This window comes from Pseudochaenichthys georgianus, chromosome 14 (genome assembly GCF_902827115.2).
Source record: "Pseudochaenichthys georgianus chromosome 14, fPseGeo1.2, whole genome shotgun sequence".
Lineage (NCBI taxonomy): Eukaryota > Metazoa > Chordata > Actinopteri > Perciformes > Channichthyidae > Pseudochaenichthys > Pseudochaenichthys georgianus.
In genome coordinates, this window is record NC_047516.1 from 3,588,015 (window position 1) to 3,603,908 (window position 15,894).

The following is a 15,894-nucleotide window of genomic DNA, read 5'->3' on the forward strand; positions in this document are numbered from 1 at the left end:
ACAGGGGTAGTAACTATAGTAATGCAGCGTAGGCGGGGCGATCGACTGTTCGGCGGGCAGAGCGACGCTGCGTAAAACTGCCGTGGCGTCATCTTCAATACGAACCACAAAACCAAAACATTAGCCGTTAGCTGTTAGCACTCAGAGCTCCTCATATCTGTTCAGAAACTAGACAAAAGTTAAACAAGTCCAAACCACAGACTGTCTGTGTCATGGAGGATACAGTCGCTGGTTTATTTATGTCTGTTGGCCGTTGTTCTGAGTGTGGACGGTCGGAGCATATACAACGTTAGCTTAGCCGATCTCCATTCAGAAAACACGCATTTTAAAAGGCGTTTCGCCTGCCGTCTGTCTGCAGACTTGTCAAAGCATTAATTCATGGTTGTTACTAACCGGTATCAGTATGTTGTTACTTCGGCATCATTTAGAAACGTGTATTACAATTAAATCACGGTCAAATATGTTCATCTTGTTGTAGTTGTAGCCCCCTTGCCAGCGATTCTCTCTGACCATTCAGCAGTCGAGAGTGTTATGTCACTAGTTTAGCATACTCAGCCCGGTTGTTGGCCCGGTAAGAACCTCGATTTTGGAGGGCCAGAAAAAAGGTGAAAAAGCAGCCCTGAGCCGGAACGAGCCCTAGAGGAAAAGCAAAAAAAAGCCGACCCAGCTTTTTAAACCGTGCTACGTGCTGCAGTGGAAAAACGCCATTGGTCTACACCAAGGGCCAGAAGGGCCAAGAGTTGATCAACTATACATTAATTATCGGGAAAATACAATATAATTCAAATGTATGTACACTGAACAAAAATGTAAATGCAACACTTTTGTTTTTGCTCCCATTTTTCATGAGATGAACTCAAAGATCTAAAACATTTTCTGTATACACAAAATAACCATTTCTCACAAATATTGTTCAAAAATCTGAAAAAATGTGTGATAGTGAGCACTTCTCCTTTGCCGAGATAATCCATCCCACCTCACAGGTGTGGCATATCAAGATGCTGATTAGACAGCATGATTATTGCACAGGTGTGCCTTAGGCTGGCCACAATAAAAGGCCACTCTGAAACATGCATTTTTGCTTTATTGGGGGGGTCTGGGGGGGTCCGAAAACCAGTCAGTATCTGGTGTGAGGGGTAGGGTTAGGGTAATGTTGTGAATCGAGTGGCCTGTGATCGTCGTCCATTACATACGCCTGCCCATACCATAACCCCACCACCACCATGGGCCACTCGATTCACAACTTTACCCTACCCCTACCCCTACCCCCACCCCAGATACTGACTGGTTTTCGGACCCCCCCAGACCCCCCCAATAAAGCAAAAATGCACGTTTCAGAGTGGCCTTTTATTGTGGCCAGCCTAAGGCACACCTGTGCAATAATCATGCTGTCTAATCAGCATCTTGATATGCCACACCCGTGAGGTGGGATGGATTCTCTCGGCAAAGGAGAAGTGCTCACTATCACAGATTTTTTCAGATCTGTGAACAATATTTGAGAGAAATGGTTATTTTGTGTATAATGAAAATGTTTTAGATCTTTGAGTTCATCTCATGAAAAATGGGAGCGAAAACTAAAGTGTTGCGTTTATATTTTTGTTCAGTGTATAAGGCTCTGAACATGTGCACTTGCCTCTATTTGGCTGGTACTGTGGACTTCTACCTGCTTCTTCTCACTTGTTATCTGATTACAGATATACCACTGTTCCCTTTACACAGAACATGGTGTTGCATAAACCTTGTGGAAGTATACGCCTCTCCGTCCAGATTCAGTAACAAAAGCAACTGATGTTTGAGAACTTTAAGTGCGTTTTTACTATGGTTTTAACCTGTGGGAAAACTTACATTTTAACAAAGTTTATGAGACCAAAGACCTAACAGTAAACAAAGTTAAACTTGACAGAAGAGCACAAGCTCGTTGAAACACCTAGAGACCTTTTAATATGCGGTTCAGACAAGTCACTTATACAGAGAAACATCAACTGCTTGTGATTAAGAAATTCTGACAAGATAATGGTCAGCGTTTCCGCTTAGATATTGACATCTCAATGTTATGGAATAACAATCACTGGAAAGATCTTGAAGCAAAACAGCTAAAGCCGTTTAGGTCAACCGAAACATGAAATAAAGCAGTTTTCTATGAGCATATCATTCCCCACCAATTATTGCAGGAAAATCAGGATTACATTTCGGCAAACATGAGTCTAATGTCTCATCATTATGTTTTGTATTTAGCTTGTTGGGATCTGGAGTACAACCTGGGTGAACCTTTCATCAAATAATCTCCACATCCACTTCCTCCATTACTTTCTCACGCTTTCCTTCTCTTGTTTGGACTTTCCTTATCTCTGGCTCTACATCTGGCTCCATCCCTTTCTTTTTATCATTATTAGTATCACCATCCCTCTCTCATTCTTCCTCTTTTCCTTCCTCCCCTCTCGTTCTCTCCCCCCTCTCCCCCTGCCTGGACTTGCTGGTCTGCAGTGTCTATTTCAGTCTTTCCGTTGGGGTCAGATTCGGCACATCCGGTATCTCATCCAGTTTATTGTCATTCAATCCTGCTGTGCTCCCGGAGGGCATCAGGAGGAAGGCCCCTGGGTCTTAGTGCCTGACGGGCCTCACATACAGTCATACATACCCAGAAAACCTTGCAGTACTGTCGTCAAATGTTATGACCTTTTGAAGCTAAAAATGGTTCTTACATGTGTTCTTCGGAAAGGTCCTGAGAAAGTCTACATCGAAGGGAATGACGTGCTCCTAAACCGCAGAATGTTTCAATCCTGGATTCTTGCAATGATGATGTCCTTTGAATTGAATGCAAGTCATTAAGATCATTCTAATTAGCAGCACTACCAATCTTCATAAAAGCCCATGAGACTACAAGCCTGTTTGAAAATACCAAAATGTAAAATAATCTTTGACAAATTAAAGTCATGAAGACGATTTTCGGTTTAAAATATGTAACAGGGAGAATGCTTTCCTGTAGCGATCAATGTTAACGTTAGCTGTTAGCAGCACAGTTCTGCTTGGCTAAATAACAGAGCTAACAGCTAATATAGTGAGGACGATGTAAATCATGCTCAGCATTTGTTTGAATGACAATTGTTTATCTGGAAAGGTTTTTCTATATCTTACATAGTAGACAAACATTCTAGTCCTGTTTCAGACAACGAATAACATGCATAGCAAGTCTACCACAATATTTCTCACTACCGATAAATTGCAGAAAAGAAAATTGCAAGTCAGTTTTTGACGATTTGTCAAAAACTAACTTTTCTATGCAACATGAAAAAAGTATGAAATGTTCACCAGATGGCGATCACCAATTTCGGTCATCATCCTTCCTGAAGCCAAAATATTTCCATACGACCAAGTTGCATATCTTTTTGCAAGAAACGATCAGGTTGTGGGCAAAGACAGGGTTTGCTTCAGTCGTCTGATAAACGGATTAATTATTGAGATTGGCTGTGCATACAGATCCTGAATTACCCATAGCAACACACTGTGTATCCAAGAAGCTTTACATCAGAGGAATGTATCTTCTACAACTGTAAATGTGTCAAAGGAAATGTGTTTTCAAGCAGGAAAACAGTTGTAGCATGACGTGCTTGAGGACTCTGCACATCCGGTGACTAACGCACATGCAGACATTACATTGTTGATGCAGAAACAATATATTGTGCTAAAGTAAAGATATTCTTTAGAGTCAATTCCTTTATGTGGCTGCGATAGTAATATCATGGCACTGGGAAAACTGCATTCAGACCATCATGTCAGATAGAGTTTACAGAATATGTAGTATAATATATATAGTGTATACGTGCACTATAAAACATACAGAGCATGTGGTGTTTGGTCAAGTCGTGGCAGTGGTATTGCACCGAGGGAACTTTGACTTGTGGCCTCACTTTCTCTGCAGCCCCTGTCTGGAGTTGTTGCACAGCTATTCTTATTTCTCTGAATGCAAAACAACCTAACTTATATTCTTCTAAGTCAAGATAAAAAGTACATTCTCCAAAGCTTTAAACTCGTTCTTGGGATATTTTGTGAGCTGTTTTATTTCTTAGAAGTTATCCAACGAGTATAATTAACAGAGAAATAAAACTAATCCAGAGAAGTGCCAGAAACGTAAAGGGAGTCGATGATTGGGACAGCGGACAAAGAAAGGGATGACAGGAGGGAGTGAAGGTAATGTGAGGGGGAGTGAGGAAAGGGTGAGAAATGAGAGGAAGGGAGGACAGAGGAGACGTCAACAGGAAAGGAGAGGAGAGGGCAACCCCTCCTCATTCCAAGGCGAAGGGTCACTGCAGTCAGTTTTAAATAGCCTGAAACCATGATGTCACCGGTGAGAGACGCAGCGATGCGCCGTCCATTAAAACCCAATCGACCGGCGGCAGGTCGGTCCAGACTCAGCGGAAGTCAGAGAGTCAGAGACGAGGATCAGCACCGCTAAGAGGTTTCTGTTTACTTCTGACATTTCAATCAGGACCGGGATCAGATCTTACCTCCAACAGTTGTTAGTCGTAAGCTTTTTGTTGGGGAAACTCAAAGTATGTTTGCCAGTTTAAGCTAATATAGGAGTTTCAAATCCGAGGCAGTTAGACGGCAGCTTAATAACACAGCTGTGCGAAATTAAGACCATTTCTGACGTGTAATGTTTTTCATGCATTGCATAATATAACACTTCGGACAGAGGACTCTTTTGAAACTGGCAGGAAGATTGGGCAGCACAGAGTGTGTGTGTGTGTGTGTGTGTGTGTGTGTGTGTGTGTGTGTGTGTGTGTGTGTGTGTGGGCAGAAGCTCAGTCATTACTGATACTCCCACAGCACAAAGGGCCATCCTCAGGTTACTGACGGCCTCCTGAAACACCAGCTCTCTCTCTCAACCCTGTGACTGTTCCCCTCTCAGTTTGATCTGCTTCTCTCACACTCATGTCTGCAGCTTCCACGACGCGATGTGTCGGAAATTAATCACGGAAACCTTTAAAACCTTTACTATCTTACAAACCGTGCCTCTCCCATCTTCTTTTCTCTGTCCTCTGAGGCAGATGTATCCTCTCATAATGTAACACGCATTGGGCCGTCCGCCATGTTGGTTCAGATTTAGATCCACCTTCTTAGTTTTCGAATATGATATTACAAATAAGTGTAGGTTCTTATTATTTCCAGAAGCTGATAGGGAACTTTTGGGGATCAGGGTACATTCAGGTTTTTCAGGAAAAGGCAGTATCTGAGGAATTCCTGGCAAGGTCATTACGGAAAACATTTTGTGTATCCGCCCTGCGACTGTATCCCCCCCAAAACAAACCAAACTGAAAGCCAAACTTCCTTGGCGGAGGTTTCAATTCCTGAATGAGTAACTTTTGTAGTTACTGTAAGATGTTACACACACATGTCAGTCTTTCTTCCCAAAACGCATTGTTCGAAGTCCATCCTCGAGGTCTTACAAAGTATCCTCGATCATAAAACATTTGCCGAGTAGATTTCTTTAAAAGCAAAATACAGCATTGTAAACACCGATGTTCACTCTGCAGACTTCTTCTGCCCATGACTTTGTTGGCGCATTGCAGCATATCTGTGCGACGTGTTACCGCCACCTGTTGATCAGCGGAATGTTGTTGCCAGAGGATTGATAACAGACTCTCCCCACACTGAGCATCACTTCCAAAAACAACTGGAGCCCTCAGTGCAGCCAATCACTGCGGCCGATTCAGGTCATGTGATAACGCTTAAGTCAGGGCCACTGAGACATCTTATTTATCCCCCCTGCAATCACTTTGTTTATTATTAAGTATTCGGCAGCTTTGTTAATGTTATATGTGTTTGCTTGACATTGTGGTACAAATATTACACTGATCAAACTACTAACTTATACATTCATAACAATTCTATTTATTTCCCCCTCTGCAAAATTATAATTTAAGAATGGATTTATCTGAAACTTACATTTTCTTTAATTGATCTATTAATCATTTGGTCCGTGAATTGTCAGATAATGACATCGAAAGTGCAGATTACAAGTTTGCGGAGCTCAAGTGAGTTGTGTTTTGATCAGAGAAGCAGTCCTCAACACCAGTCGAGGTCAGTCATTAAAGGTGGGGTAGGGAAGTTTCAGAAACCGGCTCGAGATACACTTTTTGTTATATTCCATGGAATGCTCTTAACATCCCGATAGCAATGAATATCTGAAGTGCTTTGACAACAAATCCATAAAAAAATGTCATCTGTAGAAGCCGTGATACTGTACAAAGTACAACCAACCGATTGGATGGCCTACCTGCCTGTCAGCCTTCCATCGGGGCACAGACTTATCTCGTGCCCTCATTGGTCATGTGCGCGTTCGTGTGTGTTGGAGGAGGGGCTCTGTGAGGAAGTGGCAGATTTTCTCCGGTTGTGTATTTTCGAATTCTAGCGATCTCGAGCCGGTTTCTCAAACGTACCTACCCCACCTTTAACTAACAGTAATACACAATGGAGAAAATAAGCAAATGACTACATTTAGCCAAGGATGTCAATGTGGAGACATGGACGCTACAAAGAAGATGTGTCATATGTTTTTGCTCAGAAATGTGAAACATGTTGATATCCAAACAGTTTTTAGATTACTTTGACAGCACATGAATGTTAATTTAAGAAAGTAAAACAGTGTGTGTATTTGCCCCTAATTCGGACCCACTGAAACATTTAATGGGTTCTGTTCTAGCCCATGCTACACGCTTTAATTATCACGAAAATCAGGCCTGTAACAAAACCTTGCTAAGTGCATATCAAGGTGGAACTAGACCTTCAAAATAGACGTTTCAATGACTCGAATTGACTTGAATGCTCCACTACATCTTGCCTTACTAGTTGATAGTCCCAAACTTTTCGACATGACTTCCAGTATTGTTCAGCTCAACCAGTAAGCAACAGTGAGGTCATGTAAATGGACGGAAGGCCTCTTTCTTCTAACAATTAGATGGACTGATAGACGGGCAGAGTATGCGCGGGCTGCAGACACCGCTCTGCCTGATGAGATTAGTCACCAGGACTTCTCCTCTCTCCTCGGACTAATTTGAAAATGCACCCTCATCTAACCGACCTGAGCCTCCTTATCTGCTCCTCCGCGGCTGGCCCTCTGGAAGGAGGGCTCTGAGAGATAACCACAGAGAAATGCTCGGGGGTGGAGCACCTGTATGCCTACACTCCCCTTGGAAAGCCTTGAGGACAGGAAGAGTTTTTGTTTTGTTTTTACAGTCCGGCTCACGAACCACGTTTCCTCCCAGCGATGGATTGCCGTTCTTGGGTTTCATCCACGTCCCCATCCCTTCTGTTCGCCCCTCTCTTATTGCTTCTGCACTTTCCTGAGGCCACTTGTTTGTCCTTTTCCTACTTCCTCTATTTAACTGTTTGGCTGTACACAACAGGGCAAGAACGCAGCATGATTCTTAAGCATCCTATCATTATCTTTTTAATTGTTGTTGGTTTGTTAAATGGTTTGTTACATATACTTTGGATATCGGGTTGATGACACGTTTGGGTATTTGTTTCAGTATCTGCTCTGCTGCACATGCAAAGTACTCAGGATGGTTACTCAATACATCTTTGCAGGACAACAAATCCAACTTATCAGGACGCAAGGGATAACATCAACCGGCTAAAAGTCGTCTTCCGGCAAAGTTATGAAAGAAACGAGTTTCTTTGATGTGTGAAGGCAACATAGCTATTCAGAACAGCCACACATAAAGCAGCCCTATTATGCGTGTTAGGGTTTCCCCTCTCCTACGTTATAGTGTGTTATATAGGTTTGTGTGCATGTAAACGGTCTGCAAAGAACTCCATAGGACCCCCGAAAATGAGCATAACAGGGCCACTTTGAAAGACATCCACACCTGGCCGATCTCTGCTTGAGAACTTTCGGATCCGGAAAGCATGTTGGACACAGCTTTGATATGAGACGACCACTTTTGAACTAAACAAAATAGATTTAAAAGTGTCTGGCAGGAGAAACATTAGTCTGGGCAGGAAGTCTTTGATACATTAACAGCGTATTATGAATGTATCTGCATTCAAGTGGCCTAAGATGGTTACTTGCCTCTGCTCCCTTCCCTTGCCTCCTCCTCCATCTAATCTCATGATCCGAGCTGCTTTTAATGCATTTCCATTTGGCCTCATTACTCTCCGAGAGGACGGGCTCCATGTGAGGAGAAAGCCAGCTCTCTCTCTCTCCCCCTCGGCCACTTGGCAGGGCGGCACTGTGTGTATGTATACATGCGCCTGTGTGGGTGTGTGTGTGCAGCAGTGTACAATATGTCTGCATTTTGCATGAGAGGAGTTTGTAATGATTTTAAATTACACACACATTAAAGCAACAGATACCAAATCATTCTTTGTTTTATCTCCAGAGTTCTCTCTTTCATTCAGGGCTCATCTGATGTCTGAGCATGGAATCAAATCAGCTGCCTGCTTCACTAGATGTGGACCCATTTACTCCACTCCCAAGCAGCTTTGATTGAGCTTTCATGCATTTAGTTGCAATCACTACCAAACATTTAAATGAGTAAAAAATGCACTAAAATATAATCTCACGCAGAAAGCAAATCATGTGTATATTCCACCTACTATTTTCATATAGGGGGACATCAAGCGCAATAGTTAGCTTTTAGCATAACTACATTTTTTCCAACTTTGTTCTCGTTAGCCTTTGAAGAGCACCAATGCAGACACTTGAGGTGTTCGAGATGGCTTTGAGATTTCAGATTTGTTGACTTTTATTCATTCTGAAAATAGAACAAAATGCATCTCATGTTTCAACAAACAAGGCAAACTTTCTAATGAAAACAGTTCACCCAAAAAGTAGATTTCTTGATCTTAAGGCAGATTTTGGTAAATGGGAAATGGACTGTACTTATATAGCGCTTTACATGCTACATGTCATTCACCCATTCATACAGAGCAGTGTACCTACCGCTAGGAACTAACATTCATACACATGGGTGGTGGTGGCGAAGTCGATAGGGACTTGGCTTGGGAACTGGAAGGTCACCAGTTCAAGTCTCCGAAAGACCAAGTGCTACCGAGGTGTCCCTGAGCAAGGCACCGTTCCCCACATTGCTCCCCGGGCGCCGTTCAAAATGGCAGCACACTGCTCCTAACACTAGGATGGGACAAATGCAGAGAAACAATTTCCCCATGAGGGATTAATAAAAGTTCATCTACATACCATGGGCCATGCCAAGTATCTTGCCCAAGGATACATCGACATGTTGACTGCACGTTCTGGGATCGAACCCACAACCTTCTGGTTGAAAGACGACCGCACTCCCTTGCAGCCACAGTCGCCCTAGCAATTGTTTTAAGGCATGTCCTGTGTTGCCCTCAACATGAAACCATGGCTGCTGATTTGTTTTAACCAAAGACAAAAGTGCACGTTGTCTAGCTGCTGTTATTTTGAATGGCATTGATACAAATACATGTAAGACCTGGAAAGGAAATCTGAACTCGTTCACCAGCAACACATCTGTTGATTTATGAGGATTGGGTTAGGACCTAATCCTGTGACTTTACAGTTCCTCTCCGGCCTTTCGGGGGCTCTCTGTGTGCAGGTGGGTTCCCTCCATGGCAGCAGCAGCTGTGTTCAACAGATGCTAAATTACAGTGTGGACCTCATGGTCGTATCTCTCTGGTTCTGGCAGGCTAATAATAGCGTTTTTCTGAGCGGCGGAGAACCTCAGTGCGCCTGTAGCTGGTGGTTGTGGAAGCTGGGCTGCCAAAAGACATCTTTATTCATGTGCTGCTGATTTTTGGAAAGTAATACTGTAGGTTGGCCGTTTGTGGTGTTTGGACTACAACATTTAAAGGGTTGAACCTCCATGTGTTCAGTGTTCCTGGTTGGTGTATGGCTGCAACTAATACTTTTCTCTATTAATGGATTGTTTGGTTTTGGAAATGTCAGAAAATTGTGAAAATAACTGATTCCAAAAGCCCCAATTATATATCTTTTTTTCTAGTTAAAAACATAAATTCCCATGCATCAGCATATCTGTTTAAAGCAGGAAAATGTCACATGGAAAACAGTTCTCGAAATTGGTTCTTGTGGAGGGAATAGATGCCGAATGAACACCTGTATGTGAGAAGGTTCTGATTGAAAGGTAAACACATCATCCCTAACACGCTTCCCTTGCTGTTTGTCTGCAGGTTTATCTGATGTGCCGTGAGTGTTGGGAGCAGTGTGCCCCAGCCCCCCTGCAGGATGGACCCCCCCCACTCCTTCAGGATGGAGCTGGACAGCATGGACCTCCAGCAGGTGCTGTCCCTCGACCAGATACGTGCCATAAGGGCCAACAATGACTATGTGGAGAGGCCCGTGACACTGGAACCGGCAACCGGGTCTGGCTTTTTCTATGCCCATGAAGAACGCTACACTCATGGAGTTTACCCCCACTACCCCCAGCCTTCCTTCAACCAGGCCCTGCCCCGCAGCCAAAGTCAGCAGCAGCACGCTCACTTCGCCCACTTAAGTCGTTCCAGTACCATAAGCTCTTCCATGTCTCGGACCAGTGCCAACTCAGACCAGCGGCTCCTGGCAGGTTTGACACCGTCTCACTCTGGCCTCGCTTCGGTGGTCCGATCTCAGCCCAAAGGAGAACTCAAAGCCGATGTTTCCTTCGGTAAAGGCCTGACGGAGGACGAGGCTGAGCTGGGCCTTCACTTGTTCATCTGTGAGCGGTGCAGTCGCTGTAAGTGCAGAGAGTGCTGCGCGCCCCGCCGCCTGCCCTCCTGTTGGGCCTGCGGGCAGCGCTGCCTGTGCTCGGCTGAAAGCGCGGTGGAGTACGGGACCTGCCTGTGCTGCGTTAAAGGCCTCTTCTACCACTGCTCCGCCCAGGACGACGAGGATAACTGCGCCGACCGGCCTTGCTCCTGCGCTCCAGCTCACGCTTGTTCCCGCTGGAGCACCATGGGGCTGTTAGCGCTATGCCTGCCCTGCCTCTGCTGCTACCCCCCTGCCCGGCTGTGCCTTGCCCTGTGCCAGTGTGCCCATGACCGCAGCACCCGCCCCGGCTGTAGGTGCAGCAACACCAACACCGTGTGCCGCAAGATCTCCGCCTCTAACCCTAACCCCGGTCACCCCTCGCTCCGCAGCAAGGCCCTAGAAAAGCCGTTATGACAGGCCTGGATGTTTCCTTGTAAATCTATTTCCCCTAAGCCGTCGCCAAAGCAACGCTGTCGCCAATCAACAATGCCACAGCTGACATTGTGACGACAATGCCATCGTGACCCACCTACCTACGGCAAGCCAACCAACCAACTAACCAATCAACTAACCGCAAAGTCTTCACCTAATGTACCTTGATTTACTTCATCTCCAGCTCAGGAGGGACCAAAGCTTTACTGTGCCTGTTCATGTTGGAGACGTCAAGCCTAAAAACAAAAAGACCCGAAGAAGAGATAGGTGTTGGGCTTTGCTGGACAGCCCTTCAGCCTTAACCAAGACTTCCTGACAGAAATCTCCACGTTCTGTGGTTTAATCGGGACATTAAAATCTATTTATTTATTGTTGAACCTCCTTCCTCCCCACCCTCTGCAAAGAGAACGCGCAGAGGCAGTCAATGGACCACATCAGGAGGGAAAGACGCCTGCGGCGACGTGTATGGTCAATGCCAACAGAGTTTCTGTCCTCTAGAAACGAGTCAGAAGAAGCATGGGAGATCGAGGACTTAGAACACAATGACTGTCAGAAAACTCCACAAAAGGTTGAATAAATAAATGTTGTGCCGCAGTGCATATCTTACTGGGACTCTTGGCAAAGCACCGAGGCATAAAGTGAGAACAAAGACACTTGTAACAACAGTTAGACACCAAAAAGGGACCATGCACTGTACGAACTGAGAGTATTTCAATGCTATTAAGCTTATTTGTAAAGGGAAAGCACTGTGAGGTAGATGGACAATGTTTACCCCGGCAGCCAAGAGCTGAAAGGGGATTATTTAACCGGAGGGAGGGTGCATTCATTGTCACTAGGCAGCGCGAGTGTGTGTTTGTGTGTGTTTGAGTGTGTGTCCTCCTACAGTACAACAGCCTGTGTGTGTAGACGCTGTGTGTATGTTGGTTTGTCAGCAGAAGAAGCCTCCCTTGTCTTATTTTTAGCAGCGCCGCTTCAGTGGAGCTCTGAGGGTCTGGTCGGGTTTCTGCACAAAGTCAGTCTGTCGCCAACCTCCCTCCTCTGACCGACCTCCGTCACTGCCCCCCCGCCCCCCATCCCTCTCTCCTCCGCGGCCATTTAATCCACTTTCCTCCCATCCTAGAACCAAATCCTCTTTTCTCAGAACCATCTGTGTGTCTTGTTGTAAGTCAGGCCGTCAGTTACCTTAATCCAGAATGATCTTACGGTGGGTGAACAGAAGATTTAGTTCCTCGATTCACAACGACACGACACCAATCCTGCCATCATGGACATACAGTAAATCATTTCCAATGCAAGAGTAATGTTTGCAAAGGGACGACTTTATTTGTACTCTAAACCGATGTTCCGTTTCCGGAGGATTTTTTTAAACTCTCATCTAAACCAAATGCGTTCTCAGGATTGTCAATATTTTAATTCAGGGGCCATATTCAGAACACTTCTCTAAAGAACAGTGTGTAGGATTTAGGATCGAGAGAGGTTGCAACAAACAGAATACCCTATATATTAACCTTTTAAACGAGTGTGGGAGAACTACGGTTGCCTTCAGGAAATGTAAAACCAAGTATAGATTTTTCGTTCTGAGCTACTGAAGAAACATGGCGGCCGACCCAGACCACAAGAAGATATAAAGGGCTCGTTTAATGCTAACTGCAACACTTTGTTTCTTAGTTTCAGGTAATAATGAATGTTGAATTTTTGCGAAATGATCCAGATAAAAGGCTGAGTAAGGAGTACAAAAGTGTGCTTAAGTAATATTAGCTTAGCTTTTAAGCATTACAAACTAGCGTGTGAAAGTGTTGGGTGTTCTAAGACTTCTAAGCCACTAAGACCTAAGAAAAATCTGTTGCTCCAACGAATATGCCGATAGCAGAAATAACATGATAAGGAGCTTTTAAAACGATACAACATAAAAATAAATACAATTACAACCTATCCCGACCAGCTATAGCCAGCTGATAAGAGGCGTATTTCCCCCCACACACCCTCACATCCCTCCTGCCTCGTCTGTCTCTCCTCTTACGCTCCGAGGGCTAAAAGCCTCCAGTTCCTGGTCCATGGAGAGTTGATCAAACAGGCAATTAGCTTCATGATAGCTCTTAATGGGCCGGAGAAGAATGGAGCGTGGGAGGGGAGTGAAGTGAGGGGACAGGATGAGTGGAGTTGTGGTGTTTGGCAGATGGACAGCTGATGGGGAGAGAGGGAGGCTGGCAGGAAGGAGAAAGAGGTCGGATAAAGGGAAGGAAAAGAGGATGTTGACGTCTCCAGTAAGACAGACGGAGACCACGCATGCTCGGTAAAAATGATATTTTTTAGGTTGAAATTGTCGCTTCTTCTTCAGCACTTCAGGTACACAGTTTAAATGTAATGTAAAGTGTAAATGCGACATCAGTGCATGGCTCTTCTAGGAAGGACAAGCTGATAAAAACAACACACAGCGGCAGGTGTATGCGTGTGTGTGCACATACATGTTTTTAAGCGTGTGTGTGAGTTTGGATGTATATGGGCTTTTCTGTGTGTGTGTGTGTGTGTGTGTGTGTGTGTGTGTGTGTGTGTGTGTGTGTGTGTGTGTGAATCAGGGTGTGTCACCTATGCAGAGAACAACCCGATTTGTTAAATGTTACTTTGCTATATTTTTATATGTAAATATGGGCTATTAACTGTATAACTATTTTTATTCTGCTATATTTTGTTTCTATGAGATTGATATTATTATGGCTGTTTTTTCCATTTTATTGAAGATTTACTTATTTACTGTCCACTCGTGATCAGTTCATGGACTTTATGGGTGACCTGACAGCAAACAAAAACTATAGCATCATTTTATTACCACATGCCACATAGTGTAGCTCAGTATAATGGCTTGGTTTTAACCTGTGTGAAACAAAAGCTCTGATCTCTGTTCCTTATCCTGGCCAACTAAACTGATCACTCACACTATGGCCACCTAAATTATAAAAATTCTCAAAAATGACTATTTCTCATTGGTCTAACATCATAAGAAAGTGGGTAAAACAATAAGCATGACTTCATTAACTGTGGTAAGACATGTCCCCCCCCCCCCCCCCATGTTTCTGTTCCCATTGGATTCACTTGGATGGACAGGTTGGCAAACTGTGGAGGACACACTCAGTTTTACTTTGGCTTTTATTATTTTTAAATGTTGCAACTTTCTCCACTGGCGCGTTCACACCGCAGTACTTTTCCCACTTTAGTTCCGATAGTTCCGAAATGTCGCGTTCACACCAAAAAAATCCGGAACTAAAATGAGTTCATGAGAACCTTTCCACCCCCTTTTCCGTCCCTGCTAGAGAGCAGGGACTTTCGTGGGAGAGAAAGGTTCCTATGTCTGATTGGCTGGGCGGATTGCAAACCACGCCCCGTAAAACTCCCAAACAGTTTTGTGAAGCCGCCATTTTATTATCCTCGCATTAGCATTATTAGCATTAGCATTAGCCCAGCGCACAAACGCAGAGAGACTAACTTATGGCAACACAAAAGAAAACATGGGAGCGGTGGAGATGAGGAGGTGTCGGCGTTCTGGCGATTTACTCGGAAGGCTTCAGTAGAAGCTGCTGGGAGTCCTAGCAGCTTCTACTGAAGCCTTCCCCAACTCCGGGGACTTCCGGCCGGGGACTTTGGGCGTGGTTTGCGGCCTGCCAGTAAACCCAAAGCAGAAGAAGAAGAAGTGACGTCAGCGGCTTCATTTGTCTAATCCTCCCCCAGGGACTTATTCCGGTGTGAACGCGATCTGTACTTAGTTCATGCGAACTAAAGAGTTCTCATGAACTAAGTTCTGTTGAACCTTAGTGGGAAAAGTACCGCGGTGTGAAAGCGCCTATTTGTATTACTATTTTTTTAAATTATTGGCAAACCAAACATCTTGATCTATGACACCAGGTTGGCATTACGTCCACATTAATGCTGATTTGAAAACACTTTTCTCCCAGATGTCAGCTCGTCATGGGAGCCATTTTTTTTCAATATTTCAACAGCGATTTCTCACCTGCATGTTTTATGAATGACACTCCAAAAGCAGCCATGTGCAGATTGTGTCGGTAACAAACACTTCTTTATTTTTGTGGTGCTTGGGAACAAAAACGTGAACAGAAAACTTTGAATATTATGTTTTTTTCTAATGTCATGGCCGCACACACACACAAACACACACATGGTCGCCACTACATGACGTGGGATGACTTCGGATCTTGGTGCTTAGGAGACGACTAGAGGAACTTTTATTTCTACCCGGATAGTTTTCTGTCTGAACTGGATGTGTTTACAGAGGAAACTTCACCTTTTTTTAACAACCGATGTTTCATCTGTGTTCAAATTAGCTTTAAAATATTTACCGTGACAATTGTCCAATCATAACCTCTTTATAAAGACATGTTTTGAATGTGCTATGGATACACACAGTGTGGCCCTAGCAGTGCATTGTGGGGTACAAGACACCCTCAAACTATTCTGATCTTAAATTGGAAGATTTGATCAAGAGTTAATTTTTAAGTTGTTTTCTACTGTATTTTATCTGAATTGCGTGTCTTCAAATATTAACATTTCTAAAAGAAGAGGCGGCTTAGATTGCAATTCATATATTTAAAAACGCAGTGTTTATCATCAGCACCTGATTTAAAACATTACAAAAGGTCCTGCAGAGACTGTTAGTGAGGTAGGTTATGGCAGAAGAAAGTTGCATGTGGCATCAATGGATTAAACAAAATAATGGATTT

At 44.1% G+C, this 15,894-nt stretch overlaps 1 protein-coding gene across 3 annotated transcripts in view; it reads left to right on the forward strand.

Annotated features, from left to right (window-relative positions):
* Nucleotides 1-14,229, forward strand: part of LOC117459078 (protein sprouty homolog 3) — a 23,482-nt gene extending 9,253 nt beyond the window's left edge. For 2 of the 3 annotated variants that reach the window (XM_034099923.2, XM_034099921.2), the window contains exon 2: nucleotides 10,177-14,229. In XM_034099923.2, coding sequence (XP_033955814.1) covers nucleotides 10,232-11,146 — 915 coding nt within the window. In that variant the 5' untranslated portion in view covers nucleotides 10,177-10,231 and the 3' untranslated portion in view covers nucleotides 11,147-14,229. Of the gene's footprint in view, nucleotides 1-4,390; nucleotides 4,457-10,176 lie in introns of those variants that run through there. The other variant, XM_034099922.2, reaches the window with a different exon arrangement.
* The last annotated feature ends 1,665 nt before the right edge of the window (nucleotides 14,230-15,894 follow it).